The 24,924-nt window shown below is 39.3% G+C and overlaps 1 protein-coding gene across 1 annotated transcript; it reads left to right on the plus strand.

The window, feature by feature from the left end:
- The first annotated feature begins 10,801 nt into the window (after window positions 1–10,801).
- LOC128382866 (xin actin-binding repeat-containing protein 1) lies at window positions 10,802–20,128 on the plus strand. Its single transcript, XM_053342865.1, has 6 exons — window positions 10,802–10,929; window positions 11,506–11,872; window positions 12,086–12,164; window positions 14,277–14,422; window positions 15,174–18,283; window positions 18,326–20,128. The coding sequence occupies exons 1-6, from the start codon at window positions 10,802–10,804 to the stop codon at window positions 19,980–19,982; spliced, it is 5,487 nt and encodes a 1,828-aa protein (XP_053198840.1). The 3' UTR covers window positions 19,983–20,128.
- Window positions 20,129–24,924: the final 4,796 nt, after the last annotated feature.

Genomic DNA, 24,924 nt, shown 5'->3' on the forward strand with positions numbered 1-24,924 from the left:
GTGAAATGTACTATTCATTCAATGTTACTATTGGATATAAATGGTTGAGAACAGTGACTATAAAAGGGACATGGGCCATTTTAAGTAAGACATTAGTTTCAAACATTTGTCAAAATAAGTGTGCTGTACAGTATCATTTATGCTTCTACTACTGTAAGAGTTTATTTCCATTGACCACAATGGAAATAAACTCTTAGGCTTTACTGTGTTTTTTTCCCTTTTGACAAATACTTTACAAAGATATGACACCTTGTGGTTGAGGCTGTGCACATATTTACTTATTTATTCATGTCATATATCTTTTATATTGACAATAAAGAATTTCAATAGATCAATCAATCAATACACAGAGAGGTACATAGTGACTCGAAGAGCATATTAGCATGATGATATTGCCTGTGAGTAATTTGTGCTACCTGCTATATTTCCTCCTGCCATACGTGACACACACTGATAGATTAGTTGTATACAATGACAGTTTCAGCCTCTGGTTCACATCCAACAATGCCATTCATGTCATCAGGATATAAAGCTGCATGCTGCCAAAATACAATAAAATGCATGTACTATCTGGCAGCCATGTGTGATTAGGATGGACATGTTTTGGAATGAATCGAGTCCCAATTAGCCAAATCAAACTGTTTTGTTGGGACACGGCAACAAGCCCGGTGCCCATCACAAGCACCTCTTATTAAAATGTCACACAGTGATGAATGAGGCTGAATCAGCTGTGCATGGGTCTCCGCTGTAGATCTGAGGAGGCAAGAGATACTGTAACACTCCTCTGTCTGGGATTTGCATAATCAAGAAGGCAACAGAGGTCAACATGAAGCCAAGTCGCTTTTCATTATTCATCTATCCCTGCCTCTGTATTTGTGTTCACATTCTCAGGATGACACAGGATGCCTAAGCCAAACGAAGGTCAGTCCACCCAGCTGACCCGCCTCTGACACTCTACTATTACACCCTGATGCTGCTGGTGTGTGATTCATCTTTCTATTCATGTCCGCTTAATATCCCCATGTGAACTTAATTAAAAGCATGACCACAAAACATGGACAGGAATACACACACATTCCTTTGAGATTTCATCACTGTTTTAAACCCTCACAGAAGGCTGCATGTGTGTGTGTCCAAAACGCCACAGGAGAGTGACACAAAGGCAAGCAAAAGTACACACCTGCATGAATATTTAATTACATGTGTTTTTGCCTTTACAGCCACACATGTGTCTCTTTCATCTGTACACTCCACAACAGCATTCCCCTCCCATAATTGCCACCGGCGTTCTATAAAAAAAACTCCTTCCCCGTCATGGCCAAGTTATGCTCCTGGCCCATGGGCTTTGCAGCTCCTTCCGCCAAGGCGATTTCTTTGGAACACGACTCCAGAATAGGCCGGATCATGTTGCTGTGGATTCCGCCTGTCCGCCTGCAGGGTCTATAAATAGTGCCTGTCAGATATTTTCACTCCTGTGCTGAGCACACTCAGTGGCAGTGCAGTGTATTAATATCCACAGTGACCAGAGTCGTGCCTCAGGAGGGAGAGTATGGTGCGGAGGTGTGTGTGTGTGTGTTTGAGTGTGGAGAGAAAGACGGGAGGTGGGGAGGGGGATCGTGCAGCCAGAGCTCAGCAGGACTACATACAACCAGCAGGCTGTCATCTTCCTCCCAACCTCCCCTCTGCAGACTGGATCTGCAACAAAAGAGCTCTTTATGTCTCACTCTCTGACGTCTCTCTCCACAACGTGTACACACAGTTGACTTCAGCTTCAGGAGGACGTGATCTGAGTCACATTACCTTTTCACTCTGATTACCTAAACAATGTCTCTATAACGCAATAAGACACGATAAACCACATGAGCAAAGACAGCCTATCATCTAGATCATAAGTGTAAACAACATGTCACAGATTATGGCTGGATTCTGCTGCACATAAATTACATTACAGACGGCTAATATCCCAGGTGCACATTGCTAATCAGCCTTGAGAAAGTGCAGATCTGCAGATAACCCCTGCGAGCTTAAGCCGAGTTAGATATAAACATGAACAATAAATCAGGGGCACTAACCACATGTATAGTATATTAAAAAAATGAGTTAATATGTAAAGAGGATTTTTACTGGTTTGTGCAGCTCACACAGATGTGAAAATAGTCAGTTACTCTCTACATGTCTTTTCAAGCCACAGTAATTTATCATTTCTGCGCTGGTCATGTGCACACTACCCAGTCCTCACAACTTGCACACAAGCACATGCACATATCTAGTGATTGCCTTGTGTAAGAGGGGAGAATTCTGCATGTGCAGTTGCAAAGAGTCACATGTGCAACTGAACAACCTGAGGTTAGATAAAATATTCATGCCAGCAAAAAAAGGCAGCTCTGCTTTCACACTCACCACATGTTATGGTCAATTAAGAAAATATGTTAATTTGTTCAATTTATATGTATTTTTCTTCACCTGTTCCACTGTTTAAAGTCATTCAGTATTATGCCCTCAATCATAACACATGCCCAACAAATGCATATCAAAGGAAAACAAATGTTGCAATAGTGTGATGATATCTCACATGATTGCATCAAGTACTGTACCTACTGTAGCGTTATGCCCTTCATGAGAAAGGACTTTGTGCCAAAAAAATTTGCAGAACACTGCTCCCAGTGGAGAGGGTCGGTATCACCAAAACAGGCCCAACTGACAATACTGCTGAACCAGCCACAGGGGCTGGACAAAATAACATGAACTCGTGTCACACTCGTGTAATACAGTCCAGTGAAGTACAAAGCAGCATGTTTTTATTGAGGCTGTTTCATAGGTTCTGATTCAACTCTGTGGTTATTTGTGGTTTTGTTGAATTGGATGAGTTTATATATAGTTTTAAAATTGGCAATATTCAGGAAAAGTTTTATTTTCTCATTTAAAAAGGTTAGTCACATTTCATTGGGTCAATCCTGCACAGCAAAGGCCAAGATATGTGACTTTTACTGCCCCTTTTTACTATGAATCAAGCTACAAAAACACTACACTTCCCATAATGCAACTCCATATCAACTTTTTGTCTGACCATTCTTGCCTGGTAAAGACTTTCAAATTTTATAATTCAGGGTTTGTAATAATGATGTGGTGCTTCCAAGCCCAAACTGAGATAACCCTGATGACATCACAAGAGGGTTCTCCTACTGCAAAGATAAGAGATAAGAAGTACAGATAAAGGGAAGGGAGAATGTGGATCTGTTTCAGGAATTTAAAAAACAACATGTATGGTGTTTTCATAAAATCCCACCACATTAAAAAAACATGCATTAGAAAAGCTCACTCCAGTTATGAAATCCCCAATATTGTGGCTTCTGACATGTCAGTAGCTGCAGATATGTGCCTATTTGACGACACTGCTGTACAAATTGTCACAGCCAAGAGATAAGAGATTACAGTTGGCCTCTGGTGGAGTTTGTTCTGTCTCTACGCAGGACATTCCATGAGTTGCGCTGTGTGACGTCTACACACAGGATCACATTTCAAAAGGCTCAACTACACTGACCCACAGTCCAACCACAGACCTCTTTTCTAGTGCAGCTGATTACTTGTAAGCATTAAATGACTTCAGGACTGGCTTATTAGATAAAGGCGAGTGTACACACAGGAGCAATTCATTCCTCAGGAACTGAAAGGAAACGAGACAGATACACCCTCTTTTTCCTTTCCTGCGTTGCTACGCTGCAGTATTATGTGCTTGTCGTCTTTTTTCTTTAGCTTCATAAATTTTCTCTAATATCCTCATATACTTCATGTCGCCTCCCCTATGCCCTCCTCCCCTTTCCTCCTTCTTGTCTTCCTCCTTCACAGTGCCCAGCCTCTACTGGCGCCACAGCAGGGTCATCTGGGGTTCTACAGCGGAGGGGAATGCGTAGAAACAACAATCTTACATTTTTACAGAATGAAACCATGAATGAACCACACACAAAGAAGAAATACCCAGGCCAGCAAAAGCCCAGCAGCACTGACCAAGCAAATCTCATTAAACACTTTTAGGATTCATTGTTCCTCATATGCTACCAATTATCCAAATGCACACAAAGGCAGTTTTAACTCCCTGTGATAATTATCTCCTGGCAACCCCAAATTCACTGGTGACAGTGCCTGTGGTTTTGGTTCGTATCCTTAGAGAGCAGCAGAGAGTGCCCTGATGCAGCGATGCTGTGTGCTGACGGAGGAAGAACAAAGGTGAAGCTGTGAGTACAAACTGTGCACACAGGCAGGAAACCTGATATTCCAGCTCTCGACATGGACTGAACCTAGAGGGAGGGAGATTGTGTGCTTGTGTGTGATATCAACAGCAGCAAACATGCAGTCCTGCAGGACACACTCTCCACAGGCAGGTCTACTGTGTGCATGTGTGTGTGCTGCCTCATTTTGTACAGTACATCTGAACCCTGATTAATCATCCCACCAAACCAAAGTAACCTGCAAAACTATGTCAGTGCAGAGTTTAACCTGCTTTCGCATGCACTAACATTTTATCTGATCTGAGCACCAATTGCAACAAAGATACGTATTTAAATATATGTAAATGACTCGAATGCATCACATTAACTGCCTGCACTTACAAAGATATTCCTCATCAATAAAAAAGCAACTCTTTCTTGGTTAATCAGGCAAGGAAGGATAAAGCCTTTCAGTTTCATTGACTGATTAATGCTGTCACTTGCTTTGACTGTTGAACAAGAGCTGTGTTTGTGACCATGTACAGTTCAGTGCAGCGCCTCTGTGGGCTGCCCCTGACCCAGCATTGTTATGTGAAACCCTGGGCACCATGCTCCAATGCTCAGCTATGCTGTCACCCCCTCTAGGCATGTAGCAAACACAGCCCTTTGAGTAGCCAGCGAGCGGCTGCCCTCCTAAGCCTCGCAAAGCAGCTTAGAGCTCCAGCCGCCTCCACGGTGGTCACACGTGTGAAACGTGCACTCGCACTGACACACAAACACATGCAGGCTTGCCACTGCCTGTGTGAGGCTACAATGAGATAGGCGGGGTCTGCTCTGCTTCATATGGACAGAAAGGGGATGGGTTAGGTCATAGTCACTCCCACTCAGCTGTACCAAAGCACGTTCCCCCTCAGGCACAACACACACTGCACGCACACACACACCTGCAGGAAAACATGCAGGACACAGGAATTGGAGAATACACACACACACTCAGTGTACTGATCACCACTACTCGTGTTCTCCCTGGGACAGAGGGAGGGACGGGTGTTTCAACAAATCATAGCCATATGTTGGGATAAGCTGACAGTGTGTTCCTGAACATTTTTTTTAATGCTGGAAAGAAAACACTTTCCTAATGACACATAGATTCCCTCTTAGGTTCCTCCATCAGGGAGTGAGCACAGATGAACTGACAAAGAGTTTGGTGTCTTGTGTTTTCTTCACTTTTCTCTCAAACATGGTGAAACAGTCTGGGTGTACTGCTCCAGCTATAACAATCAATCACTTTCTTAAAATGACTTAATTAACACAGAGGGACTAGACAATAGCTCTGTAGCCACAGAAATATTATCATTAAACTATGAGGTTCTTGTGATCTAGGAATTAAAGAGTTTTATAGTTTTTTTATACTTTTGTTAAGCCTGATAAGTGTCAATTAAATTACTAAAATCTGAATGAAAAATATGCTGTAAACTCAGCACAAAGTAAGCTTGGTGATTCCTTTCAAAACTTTGCTTCTTTCCAGTTGTTTCTTTGATTTGTGACTCAGCTAAAAGGATAAATATACACACCTTTATCTCACTGCATTCATTCTTTTTCCTCTTGTTCTTCCTCCTCCTCTTTGCAAAGGGAAGAATGAAGAACTAGCCAGTAGTGATGATGAGCAGAGGGACCTACAGGGAAGCATTGAGAAATTTAACTTTCACTATTATATTATTAGCCCATTATACTAAAATCTGTATTCAAAACATAAGCCATTACTAACCCATTAAGACCTTTGCAGTTTCATCCATTTAAATATAGCAATAATCTACACTACTTAGAGCATCTTTGACTTTTAAAGTTAGTTATTTAAACAGTTTATTTCTCCTTGACTGCAGCTTTCCATTTGTTCTTTTCAGTTAAATTCATCCCATGCCTCCTGCATATTTCTCCAGTTGGCACCACACTTAGAAAAGCATAATCTTGTCATCTGTGTGCTTCTGTTTTGGATTCATACGCAGAACATTTGTTATCACGTCAAACACGTCATGAAGGACAGGCGAACGTGCAAGAATCCATATTGAAACAAAGCTGATGTGTTCATTAATAACTGATTTGTGCAATATGTGACATCAAGAACAATCACTAAATATCTGATCATCTGCACCCATGTGTGTTGATGATTTCTTATCAGAAAAACAAAGGCATCAATCTAGATGATTATAAGATAGTCATTTGTTCGAAGTAGACTGAGGGAAACGTGAGTCAGATTTTATAGCCCAAGATAAATTAGTGCTGGTTATCTGGTATGTTTCTGCTTGTTTGAGGGTGGTCTGATTCAAAAAAGAAGATCAAAACTACAGATGGGACATTGTTAGCTAACTGGGCTTCATCTTAGCATTAAGAAAGCTGACTAAGAAATTACAAATGAATAAATAAGATATCACTAAATGTGACAATTTTTTTTTTTAAGATTTAACTTTATGTTATGAGATTAGGCAAAGTACTCTAAATTGGTTAACAGAGACCTATTATTAATGTCAAACCACAGCTGTAGAATGAAGACTTTACATGGTTTCTTCATTATTTACAAATGACAAATCTGTTTTTCTCAAATGGCTCTGAATGAAGATCAACTACAGTATCTCAATTACATGTTGGGCAGTATCACTGGCAGGAAAAGCATGAATCATACACACACACACACACACACACACACACACACACATACCAGTGTTGAGTCACACACACTCTGCCTGCCCTCTGTGTCACGATGCATGCATATCATCTGTCCTGGGCAAACTCATGACTGAAGCCGTGTGAGGTGCTGTGGTGTGTGTGTGTGTGTGTGTGTGTGTGTGTGTGTGTGTGTGTGTGTGTGTGTGTGTGTGTGTGTGTGTGTGTGTGTGTGTGTGTGTGTGTGTGTGTGTGTGTGTGTGTGCGTGTGTGTGTGTGTTCTGCATGTGTGTCACCCACATATAACATGACGTACAAACAGTATCATTTGTATCACATTTTGCAGGGATGACATAGACATTTGCATATGAGGCAGACAGGGGAATTATGGGAGTACTGCAGCCTGGTGAAGTGAAGTAATAGAAGTTTAGTAGACATTTGTCCTGCATTTAAATTGATTTCACCGTCTGTGCTAAAATATACTAATGTATGCACCACCAACCAGACATTATTATCCAATACTGACCTTATCTTCCTGAATTATCTGGTCTCTGTTCTCACTGCTGTGCATTCTGGGTTATTTTGGTGCACTAAAATAACCTAGTTTGGCCTTGAATAGCCCCACTGTGATGTTCCCACATAACCCAAATGAAAGTAAAATCATACGTAGTGTTTGCATGGTCTTTAACGCCCTCTGCTGGAATACCAATACAACATGAAAGGGGTAATCCTTTTTCATGGACTGTTTTACACATTCAGGAAAAGCACACAGGAGGTAGACTCAAACACAGAGCAGAAAAAATTATCTATGAGAGTATTTGTGCTTCCCTCTTTGCAACTCCCAGTCAGTCATGGAATGTAATCTGCAGGTTTTTCAGTTTCCTTCCACCCTGCCACAGATCCTCCCTCTAAACAGCTGGCTGGTGTAAGCAAGTGTGTTTAAAGTGCAGACAAGGCCAGTAAACTTCCCCTAATAACACTACACAGTTCACAGTCAAAGGCGGCGCATTGCATATTCCCTTTCATCTCCGCAGTGCCTCTGAGACAGAGACAGGAGTGGGTTTTGAAGGGAGGGATGAGGGTTGTAGTCAGAGGAGGGGCAGAGGAGGGGGGAGAGACAACCAGGCTGAATCTCTCTTTTTTGCCCCAGGGGTGTGTGCTGCTGCTGCTGTTGCTCGCTCTTTGTCTGAAGACTGATTAACAGAAACCAAGACTAAAGAGAGTGAATATGAATTGTGTGTGCTGACAAAAGCTTCCATTGTCTCAAACCTCCACTGCATTTTACTAGTGTGTAAAACAGAGGGGGAGCCAGATAAAGGGTGATACATGAATGTGTTCAGATTGAATAAAAGAAAGAATAACAGACATATTAAAGGCAAAAATACTCTAATAAAAATGAAAGTCCTACATTCAAAAATGTAATTAATATAAGATAATATAATAATAAATATACATGTAGGAATATAAGTAGAATTACTTATGATGTAGTATGACTCATATTAAGTTTAAACAGCGTTTTAATGTTGTTTCCAGTCAAGGTGGGATGAACTCTAACCATTTAATAAATAAATTATCAATTAATGTTTTTAATAATGAAATCTTAATCTGCAAAGTAACTATCAAGTATAGTCGTCTGATACATTTAGTATATTTCAAAATCTGATTTCTCAAAAATGAAAATATTGAAGAATAGGATAAATACCTCAAATCTGTGACATCAATGAAAAAAACCTGTATAATAATGTCAATGTGGTGGTTTCAGGTTGTTCTGCTCCCACCTAGTGGCAGAAATCAGTTAATGCAGCTTTAAGATTACTTAAATAGCTACTAAGAGTACTTAAATAAATGCATTTAGTTACTGTTCTTTCACATTTGCTTGCAGGTGTTTAACAACTTACATTTTTGGCATTTAAAATAGGTTTATAATTATCTGTTACCTAAAAAACTAAACTGTCTCATTTTTTCTTTTTGTATCAGTGCTATGTACCTTGACAAGACGTCTCTAGTTTTGCTGTAGTAAAGATATTTCTCCACAAGATGGCATTATAATTATTTTAAAAATCTATAATTTCCATCATTTCCCTTAAGGAAAAAGTTGCTTATGCATTCAAGGTATGTCACCAGTCTGGCAAGAAAAAGTAAATCTCTAATCTCTATGCACTAATATGTGCGACATGAAGTTTAATGCCAAGTTTATCTATATTCAATTATTTTTCAATACAGATTATAAAGTCTATTTTATAAATCTGCCTTAGAAAGATCTGTTCAGTGGAGTGGAGTACAGTTTTCCCACAACATGTGTCAGGGGGAATCTACTTAGGGTTAGGGTTGGTGTCAAAGTTGTCAGCGAAGTCAAAAAGGACCAGAGCTTCCTGCTGCTTTTATTTGACCCCCTCGGGGTCGAGAGAGCTTGGAATTCCAGGGTAGAGACGAACTTCCTCAACACTTGTTCCTCGTTGGCTGTCTAGGACTGCGAAGAAAGATCAGCGAGTTGAAATCTAATTTAAGCACAAAGAACTTTTAAGGAAGCTGTAAAAAATATATATATATTGTTCCGTGTCACTCGTGTTTCCAGGTTTAGGGTGGTGGTGGGGTAGACAAAGTGGGGCACATTCATAAAGGAGGGTGGTGCTGAGCATGACATTTTGGATCCACCTATCTGTGCTGTCAGGCAAAAGCAGTGTTTGCGAGTTTTGGGACTGCAGGCACTACGGTCTTATGCATAATTCATCTTTTCTACTTTCTATGTTTTTACACTTGAACTGCTTTTGTGATGCACGCTATGTTTTAACACTGCTGAAATCTCAGACCATGGTTGTTTTTTTCTATTAATAATCCAGTAACATGTGATCTTTTACAAATGTTAGAGTTAATTATTACCTACTCAGGCAGTTCTTAAAAATAAGTGAAGCATTTTGCCAGGAAAGTTCTCCAGATATTTTTTTTTTTTTTTTTTTTAAATCACACTGGCACCTCTTCAAACTGATGTGTACAGACAGTGTTGTTCCTCATATGATCTTTTACTGCACTGTAAATGTGTAAATCTGTAACCTGAGAGCCTCTGTTAATCAGTATCTGTCACACCTCAAAATGCTTTTTTAAATTATGTTCTGTTTGTTGTTCTTTTGTCTGGTCTTTGCTGCTATAAAGATTTCCCCTCAGAATCAATGGTTAATCTTATTTTTATCTTAATGGATTGTCTATTGCCGCTCAAAGATCAAGTAATTACATCTGAGTGTTGTAAGTTTAACCTGACATCAAAAACTAGCAAGGACTCGCTAGCAAGGACTAGGAGGAAAAAAAGACAGTCAATATAACTGTAATTAAGATGAAAACAGCTGATACAGTCACTTTGCGTTACACTGTTAAAGGTTCATACTGTGGACGTTTTCATAGATTGCTTTACACAGTCAGTGTGAAGTAATGAGGAAGAAAAAGGACTTTGGTCACAAACGCTCCACAATGTGCAGATCTTGTGATGCTGGGGAAGTGCCTCTGACTGTCACGGCGAGTAGACACCGGCTGATATCTGTAAGGTAACGTATCCATTTAAAATCTGTTTTCCTTCCAGTGTTTTTTCTCTATTTTGCGATTTCCCCTTAACAAGGTGGTTATTGTACAAGTTTGCATTGTGTTAACTTGTAGGTGATCCTCCCAATTGTTTTATATTACAACTCCTCATTCATTCCAGGCTTTTGATGTTACTGATGTTATAACTTGACATATTTTGTGAGTCAGGGTTAGGAAATTAGTATAAAATACAGACGGGCAGTATAAGGATGATGAAAAAAGAGATCATGCTCTCCACTGACAGCCGGTCCTCTAAAGACAAAGTGTATTGTACTGTAATGTTTACTCCTGTCTATGTCGTTAATTATCTTTCAGATTCACTCGACAATATAGTTATTATCCAACTGTGTGTGACGTGACTGGTCATGGACTGGAAGAGCAACCTGAGGCGTACCCAGTCACTGAAAAGTGTCCCCTCATCATGTGACAAGCCCATCTGGACGGAGACAGGGCTGCGGGACAAGACAGCATCTGTGTCCCAGCTGGTTGCGAGGTGAGAAAAAAAATGTCCTCATTGTCTTTATATCTATGATAACAACTAATGAGCACAGTCGAACCTTAAGGGCTGCAGGGCTCATGATTGATTAATTTGTCAATTATATTCTTGACTAACTGTTTAGTCATTTGCTCTATGAAATGTCAGTAAATATTCACATTTAAGAAGCTAGAAGAAGAGAATTTTAGCATTTTTTCTTAAAAATTGACTCAAAATGATTAATATATTATTAAAATAGCATATGAAATTAATTTTCTTTTGATCAATTAATCAATTAAACTAAATAATTGTTGCAGCTTTACAAACATTATACAATTACATGCAGCACTTGCATGCGGTAGATGAGATACATGTATTTGTGCACATAACAGATATCAAACTACAGTAGCAGTAAGCTCAACCATTCAAGCAACAACAACAAGAAATGATGTTGAAGAAAATACAAAGCCAGTGCTACATGAGGTAATGCTAACACATTCAGACTCAATTAAGTAAAGAATGCAACAGAATGTAAACATGAGATACCAGATGTGTTTTTTCATGTTAGATAACACCATCTCCTCAACTTGTGAGTGGCCTGTTGGAAACTAAAGAGACCGCTCTGGAGTCTCTGATGAAGAGAAATGAGGAGAGGGAACGCTCTCAGGTCAAAACCAATTTGAGCCGCAGCAGGTCAATGGGGAGTCTTCAAAGCAGCGCCGGGTCTATAGATGCCCTGAAGTCTCTGTTTGAGTCAAAGGCTTCCACACAAAACAAGCTGAAGAGCAGTTTCAGAGCTGAAAATGTCATGTCACCATCCAATGCACCAAACACCCTGCCAGTGATGAATGGAGAGGTTGAAGGGGTAAAGAGAGCCACAGAAGAACAGAAAACCCACATTCCTGCTCATGCTTCTGTTAATGCTAAACCTGATGCAAAAGAAGAGAATGCATCTCGAAAGGTGAATAAAATTAAAAGATCCTGTCATTTCTATTAAGTGATTTTTGTATGGTTGTATTCAACATATGAAGCTTGAAACGATGATTTTTTTTCTTAACCAGATCATACAACTTCCATCATGTTGCTTTTGGAAATAGAAAGCCTACATATCATATGTCATATGAACAGATTTAGACCTAGAGTTCATTGTTTCAAGAGTTCTGTCTCTCTCCAGGTGGTGAATCAGACCCGGTTGGAGAGAAGAAAAACAATAGGGGGGATAGATTTTGAAAAAATGGCAGCCTCTCAAGCTGGTGAGTACTTTATCTTTCTGCTAAAACAATTCATTGTGTATCATGAGCCTGTGTGCTCTGTCATAAATTACAACCTTAAAATGTTTCCTCCCCCCAATAAAGCTGAGAAATGAATGAAAGTTCAAGTGTACTTCCACATAATAGAAAGGTGTGTCTGATGTAAAAAATAAAAAGCATCTCTCTGTTGAGAAATTATCAGTATAATTTAGATCAAACTACAGTTTACAATTAGAAGTAGCAATTATGATGATAATGATAATAATAAAAATTAAAAAAAGGTCTAAAGTACTTTAAGGAACAAGGACCAGCAGGTAAGAGCAGCTGAGATACTGTACTGTGTAATCTGTAGTCCTGTTGTGGGAACTTTTTCAACTTCATCATCAGCTTTGCTAAGGAGCTGATTTGGTTACACAAAGATAACAGAATAAAAAATCCCACAATTAACATTTTTACGTTTACATTTAGAATTAATTAATTTTCCAATTAATTTTCCACAGGCAGGCATATGTTTACAATGATAAATTAACATTTACTTGGATTTAAATTCCTATTTTTCTCATCATTTGTGCCTATAATGTTTTACAAAACATTATAGGAAGTTATTATCAACCTACAAAATCTTTTAAGTGCTGCCTTACTCCATAAAAGTTAAAGTCACCCAACATATTTAGCTTTTGATCTATCTCCGTTTAGCTTCTCATGTTAGCCAAAAATGGCTCCTCAGACAACCTCTAACAAGATGCCAGTGGTACTAGTAAACATTCCCTAGAAAGCCTTCGGTGCATCCTGTGACTCCAGTGAAAACTGTTGGTGGTGGGAATGAAAGGGAAGAGGTGACATGGAAATGAATATCAGCACAGTGACTCAGGGTGCAGTGACTGACTCAAACGGTTGTGGGCGTAGCAGGATACGCCACCACCGGACGGAAATAGCCAGTATGCTACTAGTCCTGAATATGTGCAGGAGGGTGAAAGGGTCAGCTGTCACTATAGGGCAGGAGTGACACAGAGAGAGGGAGCAACCGAGAGTGGCAGAGGCTACAAAACCAGCCGAAAGTCAACAGGACGTTAGATCAAAATACATTCACACAGATTTACAGAGTAAGAAGACAGGTAGGACCGATGGAACTGGGAGCTGTTCATTTTCTGTGAGTACTGATAGCAAAAAGGAAATAATCTGTGAATAATCTGTTGAGTACATACCAGTCTTTAACTGCATGTTATATGACATGAGTGTGCTCATGAAAACTTTAAACCCATAAAATCTCATAAACACAGCACTGTGATGGAACTAATTATACCAATAATTGGTAAAATAGTTTCTACAGCTATGCGAATCTTGAACTTTTAGGGTGTTTACACTAGAAGTTTGCTAAATACTAATACACTAAACAAAATTCGCCATCCTTACTGTGTCTGTTTTGCCTTGTTTATCTGATGGAGAGCTGCTAGTAGACTGTTCATTTATTATACTGCTACAAACTATTTTTTCCAGACGTATGTGTGTTTACTTCTGCTCCTGTATGCTTAGTCAACTGTGGCTGCAGTGACTCGCCAGTCCTTTTAAATCTCAGTATGTGTGTCAGTGGAGTCAGGTATCTCTCCCTCTCCACCACAAGTGGGACATTTATAACCCAACCACTTGGCAGCTGTTAAATATCAGCTTAGAAAGTGCTATTTCTCATGACTCAAAATTGCAGTTAAAACTGCAAAAATGTAAATATGTGATTCACATAAATAAAATTTGCTAATTGTTTAATTGTTTAAACTCCGTTTCCATGCTCTGCTTTAAATAGAATTATGACTCTCTCAGTCACATGATGTTGTTGCAACAATATCTGGAAATAAACAGTGCAGTGCTTTCTTTTCAGCTCATATAAACCAGTAGTGAAGAGAGTAAAATTAAGAATTGTGGATACAACTTTTGTCTTTAACCCAAATCCCATGTAAAAAATGTAATGCTGCATTCATATGACAGCCTAACACTGGATAACACTGTAAAACATTAATCTCAGAAAGCTCTAAATCAGCCCTGTGAGTACAACTGCTGTCATAAAGAGATTCACAACCAACATCGAACACATTAAAGCAGCTGTGTCTGATGTCTCTGTAGATGAAAAGAGGAGGTCGTATGCAGACTCGTGGGACAGCTCCTTCAACCAAACCAAGGACCAACTGTGTATCTCGGTCAAAGCTATATCTGCTCTCTATCTGTCAAAGGTGGCAACTCAGGAACCAACACACAGCATTGTAAAACCGGTAAACATTTGCCTATTTATTATGTGTCCAGACTAAACAATGTTAATATTGTCTTGGTGCTCCATAGAAATCAGCTGCTACATGGAACATTGTCCCTAAATGTGTAGATTTGTATGCCTCTACTGATTGATTTTGAGATATAAAAGTCTACTCATGTATGTAATCTGTGACAAGATCTTCCACATGTTTAGCTACACATTGCTGTTAAATATAATGCATACAATTACTGATAAATTAACAGCGGTTCAGACAACAGTGTTAATTTAAGGTTAACTTGATCTGAAATAATTGTTAATAATTGTTTCCATTCAGGGACAAGATCAGTTATCTGGTTCTGGGAAAAGAGTCAAACTAATCAAGGTAAGGTAGTATTTTACCAGAATTTTTTGCATGATGGTGTGGTTGGTGCAGCTGCGTGGTTTGCATTGTCACAATAACATGTAACATCTTCTACACTTCTTACCATATAGCTAAAAATGGTGAGAGCTTTTCTTGAGAGTTGCAGTTTTCTTCAAAAGGATTGAATGACATTCACTCTCAGTACTTGTTTCTTTTCATTTTGTATTGCGTTTGTTTAAAAATCGCTTATTCGTTATTTTGGAGTTCAGCTAACAAACTGACACTGCGCACGTGGAAAGCAAATCGACTGGCATGATCTGGAAGGTAATGGCTCTCCTGCCTAAAAGCATGTTGCACACTCTGGAGCTTGATCTTCAATGGATAGCTAATGAATGAACTTTGTTCTTCTAAGATGGCCGAAGACTCCCTACAAAAAAAAGATGACCACCTTCTACCAACTTTAGCGAAACATCAGCCGGGACCAGAAGACATCTCTGGCCCACATTCCCAACAATTCATGCAATCCCAACCTTCCAAAGAAATGTTATACCAGCAGCGGCAGAAATGTGAGCTGCGAAGGCTCCTGAAGCACACTCACCCGGAACTAAAGATGTTGGATGAGGTTGTGGACGAGGAGCTTGCTGAGGTTTTGAGCTCAGAGAGCGGGGTGACAGCTGCTGAAACTGGATACGAGGGAGAGGTCCTTTCAAGACGCTTGATATTCGAGAACTCTGCCTTGTGTAGTAAAGTATCTGCTTACTCCCCCAAGCTGCACATGGCACAGGAAACAGCGCAAAGAGGCGATGTCAGTAAAACATCAGCTGTGTTTGAGGTGTCAGAAGAGAGGCCTCGCGCTGCAAGTGTTAAACCGACCGTGGAGGCCGACAAAACACTTGGTTCTAGTCCAGATCCTGAGTGTGAAGAGGAGATTGTAAGAATAGATGTTCAGGCTACCAGAAGGATATTTGAGAATCAATCTTTAAACACATCTAAGCTAAATCCAGATAATAAGTTCCAGGGGAAAGTTTCTATTTTCGGGGATGAGACAGGGGCAGTCCAAAAACGAAAACAGGGCTTTGAAATGTGTGACAAACAAAGTCCACAGAGCAAAACCAGAAGCAGTGACACTGATTTGACAGAACAGAGCCATAATCAAGGGTTGTGTGTTCATGTTGGTCAGAGCAGTGATCATGGGTTTTCTGGCTGGGAAGAGGTTTCCACTGGTGAAACACTCTTTGAGGATGAGCCTACAAGTATTCCAGATCCAGAAGGATTTGGGGATACGATCAAAACGAGGGCAGCTCTTTTCCAAAACAACCCATTTATCTCAACAAACGTAGACAGACAGCATCCCTGTTTAAATACAGGAAAACCCCAAATCCCAGCAGTAGACAGCGAGGCAGCTGAGAACTATCTGACAGCTAATGTCAAGAACAGAGCTCATCTGTTTGATTCAATGCCATTCGATAAAATCAGACATCAGAACAAGGACGAAATAGAAACAATGGTGGAGAACATCAAGGAGACATTAAACTCCCTTCATCACGTTAACACCATACATTCAGATGGCTCAATCATCGAGGTGAATGAGACAATGATAGCAAAAAAGGCTAAATTCATGCTATCTGAGAGTGGGCCTAAGATAAAATATGATGAGGTGGCTGAAGGTGGTGCACAAAACTTCATACTCCAGTTGGTACCACGGGCAAACCTAAAGTCTCAGATCACTTACCTAAAGGAAGATTGCAAAGGAAATATGGAGGCCACAGCGGTTAATGTGCCTGTTCAGCAGGACACAGAGTGTAAAACTGCCAATGTGGTTCAACTTGTTGAGGATATTCTCAATCAAGATAACTCCCTAAGGAAAGGAGTGATAATCCAGGAGGGTATCAACAGATGTGCTGAAGTAATAGTTTACTCCCTTTACAATTATGTTGATGAGAAAGATGTGAAAAGTTACTGTCCTCCACAAGGGGACAGTGCAGAGTTTGATGAACCAAAGACAGAAAGTAAGGATGAGAGTGAACCAAAGAATCAAGGATTGAGAACTGGGGTTATTGAATCAACCATAAGCTGCCTTAACCTCTCAAATCAAACCTCTCAAGACCAAACCTGCTCAGGATCAAACAGGCCTGAAGTCACAGTAAAGGGGAATGTGAAACTGTTTAAGAGTTGTATTGAAAAGGGTGATCTGGAGTATTTAAAGACTCTTCAGGCTGAACCGACAGTTCAAGAACAGGAAATTCCTCCCATCCAAAATTTGGCGGGACAAGTCACAGAGCTTCATCCTGAACAACAAGGTGACCAGGCAGAGGATAGTACATCAGAGTGGGTACCAGTGGATGTAAAGAGACTGAAATCCATGTTCTCTGGAGATGACAGACCAGTCCAACCCAAACAACCTACCACCATCCCTCCTGCATCCAAGGGTCAAAATGTGCCACTTGGAAATAAGCAGTCCTGCACAGAGAGGAATATCGGTGTCCTTTCCCATGTGCAAGAAAAGAACAACATCAAGGATTGTGGCATCCAAGCACAAGAACAACCGCACAGCTCTGAAGCCGCAATGCAATTTGAGGTGCTGGACGATGACAGGGTCCACCAAGCTGAATTAGTCGAGGTGATAGATGACAATGAAGAAATCCTGAACCTCAAAACAGCAATCCATAGCCTCCAACAGGCCACAATGGAAGCAAAATCTTTTTATCAGTCATCACAACATAAACAGAAAGTCCATGTTCAAGAATCTACTAAGGAACCCATTGCCTCAGGTATAATATATGATGTCAACTCAGTGAAAATGCAGAGAACAGAAGCAGAATTACCTCAAGAAAATGCACAAAAAGAGGAAACAGCTTCCAACATCACTTCAGAACATAAACCAGTAAATGAAAATGAGAGCACATGCCTTCAAGAGATTAACTCTGTAGAAATTCATGCTACTGAGACATGCAGCAAAAAGGGTAAAACAAGCACAGAGGTGGTCCAGGAGCAACACTTTGAAGCTGCTACGATGTCTTCAAATAGTTCAGAAACTGCTGCACAGCAAGAGGATGAGGAAATAGATTTTCAGGGTAAACTTCAATCAGCTTTGGATTCCCTGGAGAGGTCTAACATTAATGTTACTAGAGGAGACTTCAGAGCAGCGATGATATATAAAAAATCTTCCAAAGAAAGATCACAAAATGTTGATGTAGCGTCCATTCAAAAGACAACTAACAACGAGATTTGCGCAGTGACTGAATCTAAATCAAGTCTAGATGTGGCCACAGAGCCCCCAAGACAAAGTGACACCCTTAATAAACCAGCTGCAAGTGCTGCCTCAGAGAATAGCAAAAGGCCTGTTTGTCCAAAACCAGCCATCCCACCTAAACCTGAACATTTGAAGATGAAACAAAGAGACAGTCAATCAACAAGCACAGAGACTCATCATACTCATACTATTAAATCTGAAATGAAAAAGCTTTTGAAAGAAAATACAACTATGGCAACAACATTTCTATCAGATCAGGATGAAAATAAGCAAGAAGACCGGTCCAAAATCAACTCTGGTGCAGAGTCAAGGCCAGATTTAGAGGGTCATGAACCTACAAGAAATCTACTTTTTGGTGAAGCATTACAAATGCCCCAGGAAATCCAAAAAAGCAGAGTCCAAGGTCCAGTCATCACCTTGGAAAGTCACAATACAGATGGGAATATAATTGACCGACAAAAAGAAATAAATGACACAGAAGAGGAGAAAAACACCCAGAACATCCTGGTCAAAGATGATATGAATGAAACAGATGAAAGCCCTGTAGATTTCAATGAAGCATGCAAAAAATTTGGAGGTAAAAAGACACTTTCAGCGAAGAATGCCCCTGTGAAGCCAAAAAGAGTAAAAAAGCATGACAACAAAAATCCAAAGCACTCATCTGGAGACCATAATTCAAAAATTCCTGCATACGTAGAGGCAGAACCACAACAAACTACTACTGGTCCATCAGGCAGTAACCCAAAGGCCTGTGGACAAGGTGCTGACAGCAAAAACAAGCAGGAGAGACAAATTAAACAGGAGGGGAAAGTAGAGATGAGGGAAAAGAAAGGAAGAACAGAGACAGAGGATGAATGCCGGCAGCGGCTGTCAGTTCATATGGACGAGATCATGAGAGGGAACATAACGGCAGCCATGGAAATTTTTGACAATTTGCGAAAGCAGGAGGAACTGAAGAGTATTCTCAGTCAAGTCGAAGAAATCGAAGAGGACACAAGTGAGGTTGACGTAAGGTCACTGAGGAAAGTGTTCGAGGACGTCCCTGATTGGGTCGTCGAGTCCAACAAGAGGAAACCAAAAAGTATACAAGTAGAACAAAAAGAGGAGAGGTCGCCATTATCGATGGACAAGAGTGAAAGCAAGTCCTCAATGGCGCATGTTTTTGGAGATCTTGAGAGAGCCAGTGAGGAAATTATGAATCTAAAAGAGCAGACTTTAGCCAGGCTTGTGGACATAGAGGAGGCCATAAAAAAGGCTCTTTATTCTGTCTCTACCTTGAAATCAGACTCAGATATTGCTGGTTTATCATGCTTGTTCAAAGAGTCCTTAGGGACAGTTCATGGATCCCCATCTTCTGGTAACATTAGTAAAATTAGCATCGGGTCAAGCAGAAAGCAATCAGTGATGACACAGGAGGGCCCGACAACACAGGGAAGCACAGCGCTGCCAGCTGGTCAGGGTGCAAGCCTTGAAATAGCCTCTGCGAAACAACGAGCGAGTCCTCCATCTTCACCGGCCTTCATCTCCATTCAGTCAGCTGCTCGAAAGACGGAGATGCTGTCCCCAGAGACCACAACCTGCCCCACATGTCAGCACAGCCCGAAGACTGAAGAGAAATTCAGGACGACAAAAATCCTACAATGCAACAGCCCAGCTGAAAACGACCCTAGAAAGGGAGGTCAAAAACAATCCAGTTATAGCCCACTTAACCCTAAACAAGAGCTCAGTGTGCTTGAGGTGCAGGCTGATGGTAAGGGGAGCGGCATTTTAGGCAACAAAACAGTCACAGAGAACTATGAGAGAACTGATAACTTTGGTAACCGGTTTTTCTCCTCCAAAACCTCCACTGTTGTCAATACTCCCCCAGAAATAATGACATCATCCACAGGTCAGGCCCTGAACAGTCCGGCTCAGCACCAGGTCACTAAGTACCCAGAGGTTCGGCTGCCGATCAATCAGAAACCCTAATTCAACCACAGGGAGGGGGCTGTTTCTGTTTCACACCGAAACACTAAATGCTGGCAATGTTTTTCATGTACTGCACGACAAAGTTGTCATGTACAGAAATTGATTTCTTATAAATGAATATGATGTTTGTTACTGTTTGTTTGTTTATTTATGGTTTTAAACTCCCTTTTAATTGTTGGGGGATCTTTTTGATGTTGTTGTTGTATTCTTTATCACACTTTCTTTGCATTTTAAATTAAAAACAGATTTTTTTTGGTTTTCAATTGCCTTGTGTTTTCTTTATCAAGCTAAGCACTGTCTCACTTTTCTCATCAGTTTCAACGAGCCTGTCAGGAGATGTGCTCAGCCTGTTCGAAGCCAGTGTATCCCATGGAAAAAATTACTGCAGACAAATACATTTTTCACAAAAGTTGCTTCTGCTGTAAACAGTGCAAGAAAAAATTAAGGTGAGATATCGAAATATTGTTTAAAAAAAAATCTCCTGTCATCATGATAAATGATTTTCAAAAAATAATTTATATCTTGCCTGAGCCTAAATGAATTACTCACTTTGTACATATGGTCAATATGTATGATTTCTTATTTTGTATTGGCCTGAATACATTATTATAACACAATACAACCCTGGCAACAACTGCTTTTACAGAAAATAAAAGGTTATTGAAATGGGCAAATATTCCAAATTAAACATGCATTGAAATATTAGGCTATATATTTAATTATATTATTCTTATTGTTTTGGTCACGTGACAGTAACAGTAAACTGGATATAATTGGGGTTTTGAGTGTTGGTCAGACAAAACAAGAAAACTGAAGATGTCATCAAGAGCTCGGCGAAATGATGTTAATCAAGAAAAAAATCAAAAACCTTGCAGAACAAAATTAGCTTAGCTCTGTGTGTTTACTGTAATGATGTTTTTTTATAAAGTATAAATCTTACCTGTTGAAGATACGTGAATGCTCATCTGAGGAAAGCTCTTGGAAGTGATACTTTTACTTCTAACATGACTTTATGTGACACCTCCACTACTGTTTAGTCCAGAGGTTTGTTCTCCGTGTGAGCAAAACACTTAGCGTTCAGAGTTTGAATAGATAACTCCCTTAAAATAAACTACATAAACTTATAATTAACTATATCAACTTCAGCAGACACACGGTTGCTATGGAGGTAGCATACATTAGATGGGATGGTGAAACTCGTTAACCTACCAACGTTAATGCTAAAAACAACCCACAATGCTACACTCTTAAAGTAACAGGTTCACTCTGTTAACTTTGTCCTGACTCCTCTCAGAAAAAAAAAAAAAATCTACACCCCTATTTTATATATATATTGTAATGTCCATATATTTTGGAACTGACTAGAAACCTAATGTTTCCTGAATGCATCCATAATCAATGTGCTGGATTGCTTGATTTGCTGATTGATTGATTGATTGATTGGATTGATTAAACATATGTGAAACAGAAGCCATGTTCTTCAACTACAATTTTGAAAAGTATCTATGAGAAACTTTACATATGAACTAATGTTGGAGGAGTAGGAGAGCCATTGCACTGTGGTATTTCTATTTTTACTGTGAGTGAAAGAAAAGTTGAAGACCTTTTTTCACAACAGACATATTTACTTGTCAAAAACAGGTGTACCCAATAACATCAATTGCTGCGTTGCATTGTAATACTGTAATATTGGAACAAAGCCATTGTTAATGTCATTAGTTCCACTTGTGCTTTTCCTACAATGAAAGTCCAAAACCATGACACAAAACATGAACCACTAGTCAAGAGATTTAGAGATATGACACCTTTTGAAGACATGTTTACAAAATGCAAAATCAAATATACATGATTCATTTTTAAAATTGCAAGGTGTAGTATGTTTTAAATGAGACTGACGCATTGTGCCTATTTGTAGCATGCAAAATTATACACCATTACATGGGGAATTCTACTGCATATTTCACTACCAACAACTGTTCAGAAGAAAAGGAAATTACGACGAGGGCTTTGGACACACTCAACACAAGAACCGATGGCTTTCAAAGAACACTCCTGACATGGAGTACAGTGAATCTGAGGCATAGAAAATCCTTCTGTGACAATGTGAGTACCGGCAGAAAAGGCAGCATTGACATCTATTATGTATATATTTTTTTGTCAATTTCACGATTCAGTAATTTATCATCGTGGCTTCCCTCCATTTAAATTGTTCTCTTTCTGTTCTCAGCTGATGTGATGGTGACTGTGACAACTCTTGAAGCTGTGTTTGAGCCACCATAAAATGGTCCATGTTTTACAGTGTATCCATTCATTAATTTTACAGTTCATTCATTCTTTTGGTTGCCAATGAAGTGTGTTGGCACAAAACTAGGAACTTAATTATTGTTAAAAACTGTCTTCTTGTCACTGACTGTTTTGTTAAATTACTTTTTGAATGTTTTTTTAGTTCATAACTACATATTACTAATTACAGTAATACATTTTATCTTGTTTTCTTATCAACACAAATTGATATAGATATAGTGATATAGTGTATTTGAACTGGGAAAACAAAAGAAGAATCAAGTTGTACTTATTGTTATTATTGATTATTATGAAAAATGCAAACATTTTAAATAACGTTAATAAGGTAAACATCTAATTTACCAAATCTAAATACCATACTGATTAATTCATTCATTGATTTATGACCATTAGGAAACATGGCTGTGTGTAACTGTCCTTCCATAATGACAGATGTATGTATATATATATATATATATATATATATATAGTATGTTTAAAAAGGAACACTCAAATGTATTTGACTTCATAAACAGAACCAATTTTGTAATTTAAAGAAAAAACAAAAAGAGAAAAAAAATGTAATGAATTTCCATCTATGACATATAATTATTTTTTTCTAAAAATAAAATAGAGTGTGCAACACCGTCTTCTTTGATACTTTAATTCCTGCATCCTAAACCGAAATAAGAACTACAACTGTAGATTACAGCTTTTACAACTGATAATAAATAATGAAACGGAAAAGTTATAAAATTCTTAATTGGGTTTCAGCACAAATTTAAGCTTCTGCTCTTCATTAATTAGTTTGGTCTAGTATCAGTGTCCAGAGGGTGCATTTGCTGATTTTTAAAAAACAGAACAATTATTATGAGGAAATAGTTACAGTTAATCCAGTTAGTTAGTTGTGTGCTTAACCCTTTGATGCATAAGATGGGTCAAAAGTGACCCGACAGAGTTTTAATCGTAAATATCTTTGCAATAAATTAATTTCACAATTCAGAATTCCAGGAATTCCTCAACTAACTTGTTTTTGATCATCACAAATTCTTATTTTCATTTTTAATTTTTTACTTTTTTAATAAAAATCATTTTTGTACGACTACCCTTCTAAAGCGCAACATGGGTCAAAAATGACCCCTATTCATTTCCTATGTTATTTCATGCATGGCTGTGTTTCTTTGCTATGTAATTTAAAATATATTAATTTAATCATTTAATATTTCAAAGTATTCATTACATATCTTGTTTTTGATTACCATAAATCATTTTTTTTTCATTTTCTTCATTTTCATGTTGGAACTAAAATAGGTTTTGTATCACTACATCAAGTTTACACACATGGGTCAAAAGTGACCCATGTCACTTTTATTCATAAAATGGTTGCAGTTAGGAACATTTTTACTGTGGACAACTTTTCACTTGTCAGAACTGAACAACTGGACAACTTTTCACATTCCACTCAGAACAAAACAGGCTGCTTTTTTCACATCTGATTCATGTAAGTGGAAGTACAGCTCCGAATTTGGCTTCTGTGGCAACATGACGATGGTGAGCTATGTCCCGAAAAAGGGGAAGGCTGTTGTGCTACTAAGCACCATGCATAATGACACAACAGTGGATGACCATAGTGTCAAGAGGAAGCCAGAAGTGATCCAGTACTACAACTACACGAAATCTGTAGTGGAAACAATGGATCAAATGGTTTGCATGTACACCTGCAAGCGGAGAACACGGAGGTGGCCCATGGTGCTCTGGCACAATATGCTGGATGTTGCCACCCTCAACGCCTTCACCAACTACACTGCACAACAACCTGGTTACATGGGTGGTGTGACTAATGCATGGCGGCTCTTCATAAAGGAGCTGGGCAAAGAGCTGGTCATGCCACACATGAGGAGGCGCATGGAGGGCATGCCCCACCTCCAAACCAATATCACAGAGGCAATGGGAAGATGTGGGTTAACCAGGGCAGCCACCACCCAGTCACAGGAGGGCCAAGTGAAGAGGAAGAGGTGCAAGATCTGCCCAGCTAGCAAAGATCGAAAGCTAGCATGAATCTGGTGTTCCAAGTGCACCACCCCTGTGTGCAAGGAGGACAAACATGTCGTTGTCGTTTGTGAGGCATGTAGGCGCTAGATCATAGCTGTCAAACTCAAGGCCCAGGGGCCAAATCCGGCCCGCAGTGTAATTTTATTTGGCCCCCCAGATAATATCTAATGTCTATCAGAACTGGCCCGCCAATATGTCGCATGCACCATTTAGTTAGTATAATTCAGATTAGTTCAGTTAGTTCCCCGAATAGTTCAGATTCTATATGTGTGTAACATTAAGGGTGAGTTCATATTTAGGCCTATTCAAATGAATTAATATTATTGCAATAGCTAATAAGCTAAAGCTTTAGGACATTTTCAGATTCAATATGTGTAAAAGTTTATAATAAATATTGAATATTTCCCGCCCTCGACTTGGACCCAGTTTTTTTATTTCGGCCCACTGGGTGTTTGAGTTTGACAGCCCTGTACTATATTGCATCTTACTCATAAGAGTTTATTTGATCAGTTTTCTTTTCTTTTATTCATTCATTTTATATGTTCAGCATTCACCACAGTTCACTGCAGTAACACTTCAGATGCACTAACAGTTCAAAACCAGTGTT

The sequence above is a fragment of the Scomber japonicus genome, chromosome 21 (genome assembly GCF_027409825.1).
Source record: "Scomber japonicus isolate fScoJap1 chromosome 21, fScoJap1.pri, whole genome shotgun sequence".
Taxonomy (NCBI): Eukaryota; Metazoa; Chordata; class Actinopteri; order Scombriformes; family Scombridae; genus Scomber; species Scomber japonicus.